This window comes from Nomascus leucogenys, chromosome 5, assembly GCF_006542625.1.
Source record: "Nomascus leucogenys isolate Asia chromosome 5, Asia_NLE_v1, whole genome shotgun sequence".
In the NCBI taxonomy this organism is placed as follows: Eukaryota; Metazoa; Chordata; class Mammalia; order Primates; family Hylobatidae; genus Nomascus; species Nomascus leucogenys.
In genome coordinates, this window is record NC_044385.1 from 65,396,754 (window position 1) to 65,412,817 (window position 16,064).

At 42.9% G+C, this 16,064-nt stretch overlaps 1 protein-coding gene across 1 annotated transcript in view; it reads right to left on the minus strand.

The window, feature by feature from the left end:
• Positions 1–16,064, minus strand: part of LOC100599233 (HEAT repeat-containing protein 5B-like) — a 33,451-nt gene that overhangs the window by 14,713 nt on the left and 2,674 nt on the right. Inside the window, 2 exon segments of the mRNA XM_030812456.1 lie at positions 13,064–13,224; positions 14,164–14,496. Of these exon segments, the coding sequence (XP_030668316.1) occupies positions 13,064–13,224; positions 14,164–14,496 (494 nt within the window).

Here is a 16,064-nt window from a genome sequence, read left to right on the forward strand (position 1 = left end):
TCATAAAGTTACAGGTCAGCAAATGAAACCAAAAGAAACTGAAAAGCCCTAGGCAACAGGAAAAAAAAATACCCAGCTCTACCCATAATCAATACCTAGAATTCATTCATTTACTCAAACAATATTTATTATGTACTTAATGTATGCCATGTACTAGGGTGCAACAGTGAACGAAATAGACAAACAAGTCCCTGCCCTCATGAAGTTTACATTCTAGTGGGGAGGAATAGAGTTTACTAAACAAACAAATGAATAGTATAGGTGCTTACTGTTTTATGTGGATTAATTAGAAAAGGCCTCTCTCTGAAAAGAAGTGAAGGGGTGAGCCATGCAGATGCCCAGGGGAAGAACATTCCAGGTTGAAGGAACAAGTATAAAGGCCTTGAGGCTGGAGTATTCTTAGCATCCTTAGCATCCTTAAAGACAGCAAGGAGGCCAGTTTGGCTGGAGTGGAGTAAGAGAAAGTAGTAAGAGATGAAGTCAGAAGGATAAAAGGGACCAGATGAGGTAGTCTCTTGTACCCCACTATAGAACTCTGTATGTTACTCTCAGTAAGAGAACTTTGTATGTTACTCTGAGTAAGAGTTTGAAGCAGAGCAGGGTGATGATCTAAATATTTTAGCAGGCTCACTCTGACTTCTAAGAATACTCTATAAGGTCCATAAATGGAAAGCATCATGAGCAAATAGGAAGCAGATGCAATAATCCAGATGAGAGATGATAGCAGTAACCATGGAGATGATAAATAAACTCTGGATTTGTTTGTGGATGAAACCATAGGATTTGCTGGTGAATACGACGTGAAATTTGAGAAAAAGAGGGAAGTCAAAAATGACTCTATGGTTTTCCCCCTGAGCAACTAGAAGGATGAAATGGTCATTTCCTGAGATAGAGAACATGGGGGAAAGGGCAGGTTTGGGAGGAGAAATCAAGAATTTGATTTGGGTATGTTAACTCTGAGATGCCACTTAGATAAGAAAGAGGTGGAGTAAACATTATTCTGGGAAACATTATTTTATAGATGATGGTAAAAATCATACAATTAGATGATATCACTGAAGGAATATGTACAGATTAAAAAAGAAATGCCCGGCCGGGCGCGGTGACTCATGCTTGTAATCCCAGCACTTTGGGAGGCTGAGGCGGGCGGATCACGAGGTCAAGAGATCAAGACCATGGTGAAACCGCGTCTCTACTAAAAAATTACAAAAAAATTAGCCGGGCGTGGTGGCGGGCGCCTGTAGTCCCAGCTACTCGGAGAGGCTGAGGCAGGAGAATGGCGTGAACCCGGGAGGCGGAGCTTGCAGTGAGCCCGAGATCGCGCCACTGCACTCCAGCCTGGGTGACAGAGCGAGACTCCGTCTCAAAAAAAATAAAAAACAAAAACAAAAAAAATGCCCTGAACTGAGGAAGAGTTTAAAAAGAACAAGAAGTAGTAGTTAGTGAAGTGGGAGAGGAACCAAAACCTAACAGTGTCTTGGGAAGCCACGAACAGGAAGAAAACTTCACACAAACTGTGCAAAGCAATGATAATAATCTTATTGTTTAATTTGGGTGGAGGGTGTACAGATATCCATATTATGCTTCATGTTTTATATACTCTTGTATTTATCTATTTCACAACAAAATTAAAGATCTTTTAAGTGTTTCAAGGTGAAAAGATGAAGATGGATCAAATGAGACAGAATACTGACCACTATTCTGGGCAATCTGTCATCAGTAATGGCTGGACAAGCGCTGTTTCAGTGGAGTGGAAGTAAATCCCCAGCTGTAGGGGAGTTAAGAGAAAACAGAAACCCCTAGTTGAAGATTACAAGTGAATCCAGGCATTAACTTTTTTTTTTATACTTTAAGCTCTAGGGTACATGTTCGCAATGTGCAGGTTTTTTACATATGTATACATGTGACATGTTGGTGTGCTGCACCCATTAACTCATCATTTACATTAGGTCATGCACTAACTCTTTCTATAGAAACTCCATTAAAACCATACTAAAGGGTAACAACAACAACAACAGGAACAATAACAACAAAGCACAAATCCAAAGGGTAAAGAAAAGAGGAAAAAGAATCAACACAGTATTTGGAAACCAAGTGTTCCCAACAGGGAAAGCTGTGAAATGACCTAACTTACAACACAGGACCCCCTAAGAGATCATGGTTTTTTTAGGCCCTAGGTGCTTCTGGAGGTGGGAGTGAAGTTGTACCTTGAGATAGAGGGAATGGTTGAGAGTCTAACAAGCAGAAAGAATCCTCTTCTCCATTATGGAAGCAGACTGAAAGTTTATTCTCTGGGAAGAGTGAAATATTGTATGTATAGACTAGGAGAGTCCAGGCACAGTTGCGGTCTGGGAAAACTGCACTGAAAATGGGGAGATGCAGTGAAAGTTCACATACTGAACGTTAAAGTCCCCAGTCTTCTCCCACCAATTCCAAGAACGTAGCCAGCTAGCTATATGCTCTTCAGACATGAGAGTAGAAAAGTATCTTCTGGGGAATGACTAGCCTACAGAAACCTAAAATACTAAGGTCAGGAACCAAACTAGCTTACAGTGAAGTCCAGTTTAAAAGACTGGCCCTGCTGAGAAAAGTTTTTACTACTCACTTTTAAATTTGAGCAGGCAGTAAAAGATCATCAGACATTTGAGGGAAGTATCTACTTTTTTTTTTTTTTTTTTTCAGATGGAGTTTCACTCTTGTCGCCCAGGCTAGAGTGCAATAGCATGATCTTGGCTCCTTGCAACCTCTGCCTTTTGGGCTCAAGCAATTCTCCTGCCTCAGCCTCTCGAGTAGCTGGGATTACAGGCACCCATACCACGCCTGGCTAAAAAAAAAAAAAAAACACACACACACACACACACAGAAGAGATCCTGAGACCAAACTGTGTGAAACTCTTGATGTATGCAAAGGAATTAACAACAAGAAGAATGGAAATTATGTGGATAAATATTAATGACTTTTGTTCTCAATTTTTAAATACTTTAAAAGATAAAAGAAAGCCAAAACAGCACAGCTGGGGTAAAATGAATGACAACACAAAGGTCAGCAAGGAAAAGACACATCTTCTGCTATTTGTGCAGTGGCATCACTTTGACTTGCAGGCAGCCTGTGATGGTCTAAAGATGCAGACAGGAACCCTAAAGCAACCCCCACAAAATACTGGAGGATAAAAGGGAGTACTAAAAAAAAAAATCCAAAATAACCCTTAAAAGAGGGAAGAAAAAGAAAAGAGATAAACAGAAACAGACCAGATGGTAAAACCAAGCCTTATGGATAGTCACATTAAATGCAATTGGTTTAAACACTCCAAGAGATTGTCAGATGAATAAAAAAGCAAGAGCAACTACACGGCATCTGCAAAAAATTCACTTTAAAGAGAAAGACAACAAGAGGTTAAAAGTGAAAGGAAGGAAACATACACCGTGCAGCCACTATTCACAAGCACTCTTGAATCCACATCCACATTAAATGAAATAGACTTTTGGGACAAGGATTACCACCAGTGATAAAAAGCAACATCTCATAATGACAAAAGGGTTAATTCATCAACTAATATCAAAAACTTGAATATGTGTAAACATAACAGACTTTGAAAATACACAAAGTAAAAACTGACAGAACCAAACGACGGGTTACAAGCACACAGCTCAGTTTCTTCCACCCTCCTCTCAGATTAACCTACTAATAGGACCAAAGACAGGAAAATGGTAAAGGAGACGCAAACACCACCAACAACCAATCTGAATTGACATTGAAGACACTCTACCTTCAAACAGCAGAATATTCTTTTCAAATGCATATTAAACATTCTGCAATGTAAGGCATGTGACGAACCCTAAGTCCCAATAAACTTAAAAGGATGAAAATCACACAGTATGTTCCCTGACAACAGAATTAAACCAGAAACCACAACACAAAAAGCTACTTAGAATCTCTCTTTAAGTATTTGGAAATTAAACATCTGACTTCTAGATAACCCAGTGATAAAACAAGAATCCACAGGGGAAACAAAATATTTTAAAGAGAATGATGAAAGACATGGCCTATAAAAATATATAATGCACGGCTAAAGTGCTGCTTAGAGAGGAATCGACAGCTTTAAATATCTGTCTTCAAAATGAAAAAAGCCTTCAATAACTAACTCTCCCCTTAAAAAACTAGACAAGGATAACAAATTAAACCCAAAATACAAAATAATAATAAAGGTAAAAGGAAATTAAGTATTAAATAGAGAAAATAAAAACTAAAAGCAGATTTTTTAGAAGATTAATAAAGTTGATAAATCAGACTAATCAAAGTAAAGAAAAATGAAATAAATTGCCAACCTCAGGAAACAAACAGGACATTATCACTACAGATCGCAGGTATATTAAAAGGAAAATAAAGAAATATAAACCTTATGCCAGTAAATTCAACTACTTAAATAAAACTGACAAATCCCTTGAAAGTCACAAATTACCAAAGCTGGCACAATGCTAAATAGAAAATCTATTATCATATGTATATTTAAAGAAATTAAATTCATAATTAATATCTTCTAAGAAAACTCCACTCCCAGATTGCTTTACCAGTGAATTTAATATTTATTTTCCTTTTACCTTAATACTTCCCAACTCACTTTTTTAGCCCAACATTACCCCAACACCAAAACAAGAGAAATACATTATGAGGAAAAAAAACTAGAGACCAATATCTGCCAAGAACATTGACACAAAAATCATCAACAATATATTAGCAAATCGAATCCATCAATATATAAAATAAATAATAAACACAATTTGTGTTTGTCCTGGGGATGGAAGGGCTGGTTCAACATTTGAAAATCAATTAATGTAATTCATTGTATCAACAAACTAAAAATGAAAAGTCATATAATCATCTCAATAAATACAGAAAAGGCATCTGACAAAATTCAATATGCATTCATGAAAAAAATACCCTAAGCAAACTTAAAATAGAAGGGAACTCCTGGCCAGGCGACGGAGGCCGAGGCGGGTGGATCCTTTGAGCTCAGGAGTTCAAGATCAGCCTGGGCAATGTGGCAAAACCCCCTCTATAAAATTTTTTTTTTTAATTAGCCAGGCGTGGTGCTGTGTGCCTGTAGTCCCAGCTATGAAGCAGGCTGAGGCAGAAGGATTGCTTGAGCCCAGAAGAATGAGGCTACAATGAGCTATGATCATACCACTTGTACTCCAGCCTGGGCCACAGGGTGAGACCCTGTCTCGAAAAAAAAAAACAGGGGGGCACAGGGGCAGGGAACTCCTAATAAAGGGCATCTATGAAAAAAATTACAACCAACATTCATCATTTCAATGGTTAATACAGTAAATGTTTATTCTCTAAGATGAAGTACAAGCAAAAATGTCTTCTTTCACCAATTCTATTCAATATTCTATCTGAGGTACTAAACAGTGCAGTAAGGCAAAAAAAAAAACACCTTTATAATTAAAAAAGAGCATACATATTAAATAGTAATACAAACGACTTTATATACAGACGTGATCTTGTACGTAGAAAATCTTAAGGAATTTTCTCAATGCCACTAGAATAAATAAGTTTAGCAAGGTCACAAAATATAAAGTCAATATACAAATTATTAATTACGTTTCTACAGACTAGTAACAAACAACTGAAAAATGAAATTAGGAGAACACCATTTACAATAGAATCCAAAACACAAAAGATACAGAATAAAGTTAAACTATATACAAAATGTTACCCTGAAAAACCATAAAACATGGCTGAGAGAAGCTGTGAAGCTGTTAAGTCTACGCAGAATGGAGAGATATAAGCATGTGTGTGGGCTGGAATATGAAATATTAATAACCTATCAATTCTCCCAAAATTCATCTAGTTTCAATGCATTCCCAATCAAAATCCCAGCAAGTGTTCTTATAGAAGCTGACAAGCTGATTCAAAAATTAAGGGTAGGCATGCAAAGAACACAGAATAGTGAAAACAACTTTTTTTTTTGACACGGAGTTTTACTCTTGTCACCCAGGCTGGAGTGCAGTGGCATGATCTCAGCTCACTGCAACTTCTGCTTCCCAGGTTCAAGCGATTCTCCCGTCTCAGCCTCCCGAGTAGCTGGGATTACAGGCATGCACCACCATGCCTGGCTGGTTTTTTGTATTTTAAGTAGAGATGAGGTTTCACCATGTTAGGCAGGCTGGTCTTGAACTCCTGACCTCAAGTGACCCACCCGCCTCAGCCTCCCAAAGTGCTGAGATTACAGGCATGAGCCACCACGCCCAGCCGAAAACAATTATTTTTTAACACAAAGGATATGGCTGGAAGACTTAAGATTGTCCAATTTCAAGTATTCCTATAAACCAGACACAAAGATCAGTGGAACAGAATGGAATCCAGAAACAGACTCACATCACATATATGTGGTTTATTGATTGTCAACAAAGCTGTCAAAGTAATTCAATAAGGAAAGGAAAATCTCTTCCATAAATGGTTTCAGAACTGCTATCTGTATGAAGAAAAAAATGAACCTCAACTCTTCCCTCACATCATTCATAAAAATGAACTCAAAGTGGGTCAGAGCAAAGGTAAGAGCTAAAACAAAAAAAACTTCTAGAAGAAAACATAGGAGAAACTCCTCACAACCTTGGAGTAGGTAAAGATGTCTTCTATAAGACACAAAAGGACAAACCATAAAAGGAAATACTGATAAACTGAGGTACAAAGAAAACTTTAAAAGCCTTTGCTTGTTTTTTGAAACATAGTCTTGCTCTGTTGCCTAGACTAGAGTGCAGTGGCATGATCTCAGCTCACTGCAACCTCCGCCTCCCTGGATGCAGTGATTCTCCTGCCTCAGCCTCCCGAGTAGCTGGGATTACAGGCGCCCGCCATCACGCCTGACTAATTTTTGTATTTTCAGTAGAGACAGGGTTTTACCACTTTTGGCCAAGCTGGTCTTGTACTCCTGACCTCAGGCAATCTGCCCACCTCGGCCTCCCAAAGTGCTGTGATTACAGGTGTGAGCCACCACACCCAGCCAACCTTTGCTTTTTGACAGACACTGTTAAGGAAACAAAAAGGTAGCCGGCCTGGGAGAAGATCTTCACGATACATACATCTGACAAGGCCCTTGATTCCCAAATATATACATTTCTAAAAACTCTTGCAACTTGGTAAGACAACCCAGTTAAAAATTGGGCAAAATATTTGAAAAAGCACCTCATAAAAGAATGTAGACAAGCATCTTTACCCATTAGGAAAACACAAATTAAAACGACAATGAGAGACAGTTACACATTCACTCAAATGGCTAAAGAGAAAAGACCGACTATAACAAGTGTAGAGCAACTGGAATTCTATCTTGCTAGTGGGAGTTCTAAATGGCACAATCATTGGAAAACATTTTGGCAGTTTATTCTAAAGACTGAACTTACACATACTTATATTTATATACTTATCACATGACCCAGCGATTCTACTCCTAAATTTTTACTTAAAGAAATAAAAATATTGCTGGGCACAGTAGCTGACACCTGTAATCCCAGCACTTTGGGAGGCCGAGATGGGTGGATCATCTGAGGTCAGGAGTTCAAGACTAGCCTGGCCAACATGGTGAAACCCCGTGCCTACTAAAAATACAAAAATTAGCCAGGTGTGGTGGCGGGCGCCTGTAATCTCAGCTACTTGGGAGGCTGAGGCAAGAGAATCGCTTGAACCCAGGAGGCGAAGGCTGCAGTGAGCCGAGACCTCGCCGCTACCCTCTAGCCTGGGCGGCAGAGTGAGACTACATCTAAAAAAAGAGAAAGAAATAAAAATATATCTGCACACAAATGTCCCTAGTAGCTTTATTCAAAATAGGCAAAAACTGGAAACAACCCAAGTGTCCATCAACAGGTGGACAGATAAACAAACCATGGTATATGCACACGATGGAACTCTACCAAGCACCAACAGAATTTCTGGCAGATGCGATGCCATAGGTCAATCTCAGAAACACTTTGTTCACTGAAAGAAGCCAAACACAAGACGAGCACAAACCACACAGCTTTACTTTTATCAAAACCTAAAAAAAAAGCACAACTAATCCACAGTGAAGAAGGCAGATGAGTAGTTACCTGCATTGGGGTAGAGGATTAACTGCAAAGGATCATGAAAGAGCTTGTTTGGGGCGATGGAAATATTACCTTGATTGTGGTGAATGCTAAACAAATGACTGCTTATCAAAACTCAAGGAAAAAGATTCAGTGACTTCATATAAAATACATCTCAGTAGAGCTGTCTTAAAAAAAAAAAAAAGACAAAAACAGGCCAGGAGTGGTGGCTCACACCTGTAATCCCACCATTTTGGGAGGCCAAGGCAGGAGAACTGCTTGAGCCCAGTAGTTCAAAACTAGCCTGGGCAATATAGCGAGACCCTGTCTCTAATAAACAAAATTTTTTTTTAAATCAGCCAGGCACGGTGGTGCATGCCTGTAGTCCCAGCTACTCAGGAGGCTGGGGAAGGATAATTGCTTGAGCCTGGGAGGTCAGGCTGCAGTGAGCCACAATGACACAACTGCACCTCCAGCCTGGGCCACAGAACGAGACTCTGTCTCCAAAAAAAAAAAAAAGAGAGAGAGAAAGAGACAACAACAACTGGCTGGGCATCAATAAAAAATAAAAAGAGCCCCTGCAAGGTGGTTCATGGTGAAACTTCAGAGCATCCGGGAAGGAGGAAATACTGAGTGAGGTCATCCGGGTCACATACAGGATGGGGAACCCGCATGGCAGCAGATTCCTCAGCCTGGAAGAGAGAACACAGCTGGGCAACCCCCTCAAGCTGGGGAAAGCGCTTCCATCTAGTTACACAATCACCAAGGAAAGGTGGAGGAAGGCTCCTTCAGAAACTGTCTCAGAAATGGTCATGGAAACGCATAGCATTAGCCTTTCCTCAGACGGCAGGGAGGCTCCTGCACCCAGGTAGGGACCCTGGCCAGGAGGAGGCGAGTGAGCGGCCTGGAGCAGAGGTGAAGGGAGGAAAGTCCAGGATGGCAGACATGCAGGTGGCCGGGGAAGCAACTATGCAGGCAGGGGCAGGACAGAGTTCCAGAGGGATGCCACAGAGGAGGAGAAACTCAGAACATGGCCATTCCCCCACAGGTGCTGCAGAGGACGACACAGAGCCAAACCCAAGGAGGGAGTGACCCAGGTGTGGGTGTGAGAAGCTGAAATCTGCACTCAAACGCACCCGCGCACAGCAGGCACCTTTGAAACATGGTACCTGTGCCTAAAGGGAATTCAGACCTTATGCATCAAAGAATTGATGCTGGAGAAAAAACTCACCCTTATGGAAATCGTACCAAGAGCCCCAAGCTTATTAAACATGCAGCAATTTCCAATGGGGAGAAAACCCACCTGTATAGTGAAAGCTTTGGGGCACAGCTCGAAGCCAGTGAGGCATCTGAGAGCCCACACTGGAGAGGGCCTAGGAACACAGCACGGGTGAGAGAGGATGCTTGGGGAACTCGCACTTCCTACACACCCTGGCATTCACACTGCAAAAGGTGCTTTGGAAGCATTCAGCCGATATCACATCCTGCATTGAGGACTCACACCCGGGAGAAAGTCACATAAGGAGAAACCACTAACATAAGGAACTTAAATTCATATGGAAATGGCAAGAAAACAGTAAAATATGGAAAACACTGAATACAAATGTAAATAATGCATGAGAAAAAAGAAAAGGTCATGAAAACTAAAGCAAGTATTAACTCCAGGAAAAATAAAGCATCATACAAGGAAAGCAACATGAGCTGTGAAAATGGGTGCCTGACCACAGGAACATCAAGTCTGACTGTGAATGTGTCCAAAGCTGTCAATGCAACCACAGGGGAATGAGGAGGAGGGGAGTGGAGGGCCATGGAAACTGTAATCACTGTAATTGCCATTTGTCACAATCCTACCTCAGTAGATCATGTCCACAAATGAGGAGTCAGGAGCCGGAAATACAATGTATTTCTTTAAAATACGGAGGTAGAAACGAGAATAGCATGGAAGGAAAATGATGTCTCTGGTTACAAGGAGACTACCTTCTATTTATCTGCCAAGTCCACAGAAACAGAGGCCAGCAGCGGCCTGAAAAGTCATTTATAAATGCACAGCAAATGAGTAACGTGACCAAGCAGGGGAAAAAGAAACATACCCTCCTGCCCAAAGAAATACCGACAAAGATAACAATTAAGTGATTCACCAGAGAAGGAGGGTAAGAGACAGATGCTCTTACCCAGAATCTGCAATTTTACCCAGAATTAAGTTTTTCTATGTAGATATGGGAAGACATGGGAAAAGACACCTACACAAACTAATAGAAAGGGAAATGTTACAATCTTTAGGATCAGATTTGGGCAAAAGAACCAAGCAAGCAAAAAAAAGGTCCTTAAATATGAACCACCATTCCCCTCGCAGGAACGTGGCCTGAGGGAAATCATCGTGGCTGGACAGAGACTGCTGCACAGATGGAGAGGAGACAACTCGACCTCCAGCAACACCGAGATCACAGAAGGGCCACAGGGGAGTCACTGGAACAGCTGGCATCAGATATCTGGCCAATGTGCAGAAACTCACTGCACAGTACCGTACCAAGTAGAAACATGGCTTACGACAGAAAGCACAGTAGCTCCCCACTGGGTTGTAGGCCTATATAACACATACAAATAAAGAAAAACTATCAGAATTTTTACCAAAATGTTAACCATTTTCATAGGTGATAAGATTATGGGTAATTTACATTTTATTCTTTTTGTTCATCCATAGTTTCTACATTTTCTATAACTACGTCATTTCTAATACGAGGAAAAATCAATAAAAGATATTAAAGAAAAGCTAAAATTTGACTTTTGATCACAGAAGCTTCCACTAGCATTACAGGAGCGTCCCTGAAGCTCAGGCTCCTCTGGAAATGTGAACTAGGCCTGAACACCATTTTCCACAGAATTCTTGCAAGCACTTCCCACATGCACGCTGTCAAGTAAGAGCCAGGGGTGAGAGAGACATGGCGCTCGCCACCAAGAGGCATCCTCATGGGCAGAGGCAGAGTGGGGCAGAGATGGTACTAGCTGGCACCCAAATCTGAACTAAGGCCAGGAGGCTCCAGTGAGTCCTAGAAAACCCTGTGGCTTTCTGTCCTTACCTCACCGCAGGATAAGGAAATGTAAGGAGTCTGCCCATCCACCTGGTTCACCAACCCCAAGCTTGGGTAGGAAAACAGCTAAAGAGCAGGGCAACTGTCTTAGAAAAAGTCAAAACACAAATGTCTGCCAACTCCTGACAAAGACCCGCCTGTCACAGCGACAAAGGGGCCTTCCAGGGAGCCAGCAGATGGAGCACCATCCTGGCTCTGCATGTGCAAGCTAACCATCAGTAACTCCAGAACCATCCTGCGTGAGTCTCTTATTCAGACCCACTAATACAGCCTCACATGGGGCCACACAACCTTCTAGCTCCTTTGCTGTATTAATGCGCAAACTTAAACACCTTTTTGCGTATCAGGATGCTTACTAACCAAAGGCTCTGGTAAGGTAACCTTATAAATAATTAGACACTACTAAAATAAACATTCTTTTTTTTTTTGTGATTTAACTTTTTATTTCACAAAAAACAAATGATGTTGCACATCCACTGAATTTATTTGGCATACATATATCTTCTTTGGTGAAGTGTTCATTGAAATCTTTATATATATATATATTATATATATAGATGTATATATATATTATATATATAGATGTATATATATATTATATATATAGATGTATATATATATATTTAAACTGGGATGTTTGCTTTCTTTTTAAGTTCTGGGGTACATGTGCAAAACATGCAGGTTTGTCACACAGGTATACACGTGCCATGGTGGTTTGCTTTACCCATCAACCCTTCATCTACATTAGGTATTTCTCCTAATGCTGTCCCTCCCCCAGCCCCTCACCCCCACCCCACTGACAGGCCCCAGTGTGTGATGCCCCTCCCCCATGTCCATGTGTTCTCATTGTTCAACTACTACTTATGAGTGAGAACATGTCGTGTTTGGTTTGCAATCCCATTACTGAGTATTTACCCAAAGGATTATAAATCATTCTACTATAAAGACACATGCATGAGTATGTTTATTGCAGCACTGTTCACAATAGCAAAGACTTGGAACCAACCCAAATGCCCATCAATGATAGACTAGATAAAGAAAATGTGGCACATATATGCCATGGAATACTATGCGGCCTGTAAAAAATGATGAGTTCATGTTCTTTGCAGGGGCATGGATGAAGCTATAAACCATCATTCTCAGCAAACTAATACAAGAACAGGAAACCAAAATAAACATTCTTTAAATATATTGTATTTAAAATTACACTGAGCTTCTAAATGTAAAAGGAGAAAATAGCATTTGGGAAAATGCCATTTTTATCCCTTAATAATCAAAATGCCTTCTAAAGGCATTTTGATAAACTCCTTTATTGCATATAGGTGCATACTATGAAAATAAAAAGAAATTATTCACTGGCCAGGTGTGGTGGCTCATTCCTGTAATCCCAGCACTTTAGGAGGTCAAGGAGGGAGGACTGTTTGAGCCCGGGAGTTCGAGTCCAGCCTGGGCAACACAGTGAGAATCCCTCTCTAATAAAAATAAAAAATAAATTAGCCAAGCATGGTAGCACCTGCCTGTGATCCCAGCTACTCAGGAGGCTGAGGCAGGAGGATCACTTGGAGCCTGGGAGATCAAGGCTGCAGTGAGCCATGATCATGCCACTGTACTCCAGCCTGGGGGATAGAGTGAGACCCTGTCTCAAAAAAAATTTTTTTAAAGCACTTAAAGCACCAACATGTGCTGCGTTTTCACATATAAATTCATCACCCTCTACTCTCAGCCTGCGGGAGAAACGCCTGCTTGCTTTGCTTCTTTTTAACTACAGCAGACACATTTCTGGACACAAAATATGACTCGTCCCAAATGAAGGGCTGGGTCTCAGCATGACAGACGAAGTGTGCTGCTCTCAAGTGAAAAGGAAACCGGCCACAGGAGCAGAGTCACACGCCACATCTAGGCAGGGCACTCACCTTGTTGATCCAGAACACCAAGGTGTCCTTGAGGTCGTACGGAAGTTCTTTCAAGGCACTGAACGTTGAGAAGCGCTTGACACTGGCCACCACCTTCTTGATGCTATCATCTCCACAGTGTAGGCCATCATCAGGGCATCCACCATCGCCATGTGGGCACTCTAGAAGCAGAGGCAGCAGCTATAATCCCTCAAACCCACCCCTCTTACCAGGTTCTGATGCAGGGAACCTGCTCATACTCAGAATCTTGGCCTAATTTCTTCATCCCTCGCCCTTTCTGTCTGAAGAGATACTCAGATTTGAGACCTGCCTCCCCCTCACCATCACTATTTCAAGCCTGGCATTTCTGGCCAAGCCTCAAGACCGTTAGGAACCAGGAGTCCGTTCTCAGGCAGGCAGGCCAGCCCTGTGGCCCACAGTGCACTGTCATTTCTTATTTCCTCAACAGCCCTGTGGGACTCCCAGGTAAGGCGGTGCGACTCTCACGTTGTGGTTGTGGGAAGGCAGACAGGAGACCTGCCCCAGGCCAACTGCCCACCAAATGGCTCTGGCTCCTAGTCCAGAGCTCTACCTGCTACAGCTGCACCACGCCTTAGTGCAGCTTCCTCATACGACAGGAGTAACACTCTCTCCAGCCACCGCGCGGCACCCGCAGTCTCACCGGGAACGCCATGGGAGCAACCAAACAAAGGCAGTGCAGGAGGCCCTGAGAATGGCCCTGACCCAGAACGCTCTGGAAAAGGCACACCAGCAGCAAGCCTTCAGAGAAAGATGGGGGTGGGATGCTTGGGGGAGAAAAAGGCAGACTGAGTTATTTTAGCACAAACTATGCATGAAATAACCTAACAGAATGGGTGCAACAATTACAGTTCTTGTCTGTAAAAAGTCTGCCTCAAGTATTTTTATTAACAGGCCTCACTCCAATCTCAGCATTCACAGAGCATTCCCAATGAGAAAAAGAGCTCAACGAAAGCTCTCTTTTCCCCATTCTCCACAAGTCATGTGCTTTAAAAGATATGCAGTTTCCTAAGGAACGCCAGTGTGCAAAAGCATGGGTCTCCACCACCTCGCTGCACACTGTGTTCACACCATCCATGCACCAGGTGCGCCACACAAGAGCCCGCGGCTCCAGAGGATGGCCCCTGGGGGCGGCCACCGCAGACCACTCACCATTTTTATGGGTACGCGACTGAGGTCGGACTCTGTCACAGGGGTGTCATCACTCTCCATCACATAGATCCCTTTCCGGGACAGGGCCTGGATGACAGACTGGTGTCCCTGTAAGGCGGCCACCTGGTCCTCTTTCAGGATAAGGCTGCAGACACAGCAGTACAGCTCACTGGACAGGAGAAGCTTGATAACAGGCGGTTTAATGTGCTCCTGCTCATACTGGTCAACGTAGAAAGGGTCTCTGAGGTCCTCAGGGATGTTATCTAAGACAGGAAGGGGATGACCAGGTGAGTGCCACACACAAGACCCAAAGGAAGGAGTTCAAGGCTGCAGTGAACTATGACTGTGCCACTGTACTCCAGCCTGGGCAGCGCAGGGAGACCAAGTCTCAAAAACATAATTGATTGATTGATTAAACGAGCAACTAACAACATGAAAAGGCTCCAGGCTTTTCAATAATTCTACTGTCTTCGGTACTTACAAAGGCAACTAACTGTAGCATCTCAGACTACTCTGTGAACACAGACAACTGAAATCATTTCATGACCTCCACCACTGTGACCTCTAAGGACGATTGTCCTAACTTAACAGCAGTAAGAAGGTAGACATGGGAGCCCTGAGGGTGTTAATGGGGCTGAGGGGAAACCAGCACAGGCTAGGACCATGTAGTGCCTGGTGACACCAGCGGAGACGGCACATGGGCACGGCCGGCATCAGCCCAGGGAGGGAGCCCAGCATCCTCTTTCTGACAGGAAAATAGGAAGTGATAGCAGAGGCTGAACACCCAGGGTCTTTACAGAAGAGGGAGCCAGGCAGGCGTGGTACCACTGTAACCACGACGACACAGCAGCAGCAGCAATCAGCCTTTATCCATTTTTGGACCAGGCAGCATCAAACTCTTGACATGAACCATGCTACTTAATCTTGCCACTGCAGTTCCCTCAAATGAGGACTACCATCCGCCCATTACAAATGAGAAACTGAGGCACAGAAAAAGTAAGTGACGTGCTCAAGGCCACAGGAGGCAGAGACCAGTCTGAACCCACACAATCTGATCCAGAGAGCCTACTATATACTTCCGGCTGCAACATACGCCACCTCCCACACAAACAGCACAGGAGCAGCATACACACGGGACACCGAATGTGTCACGGCTGGCCTCAGCCACTTTTCTAGCCCTGCCGCTCTGCCCCTCACACTGTCTCACAAGACATCAACGGCTGTCCCACTAAAGACGGAGGACGAGGGATGTCTGCAGTCAGATGCATTTGGGAAACGTGACCCCCAGGTCTTTAATGTGCCCGGTGCTCAACACTCTGCTAGGAGGTGCAGACACTCCCACCTCCACAGAGTTTAGAAAGGACTACTATCTCCACAGAACAGCTCATGAAGAAACCCCACTGACTCCTAGCGTTCAGACAACCGGTAACACTAGAGACGTTCACGGGGACACTAACAAATCTGTCTTGTGCTCTGAGCCAAGCTCTCCTAAGCTCTTCCCCAGGGGAAGAGCCAGCTGTAGCGATAGTTCCCCACAGCACCCCTCTCTCTCTCTCTGCTGCCATCTCTTCTGGCTTCCTTCACTATTTTCCTGAGTCACTTCATTATGGTCCCGTGGAGTCTGGTCATTTCCCCACAATCTGAGCACCTCACAGCTGTTTATTTCTAAACGGCAGCAGTCACCATTTACGTAGCATTTTTGTTTTAAGCACTGTTGTACACAATGATTAGGTCACCACGGCAACCCAGGTGGCCAGGGCTCCAGCTATGGAAGGCTGGCTTAGTGGACGTTAGCAGACTCAAATCCTATACTTGCTGAACACATCGAGTA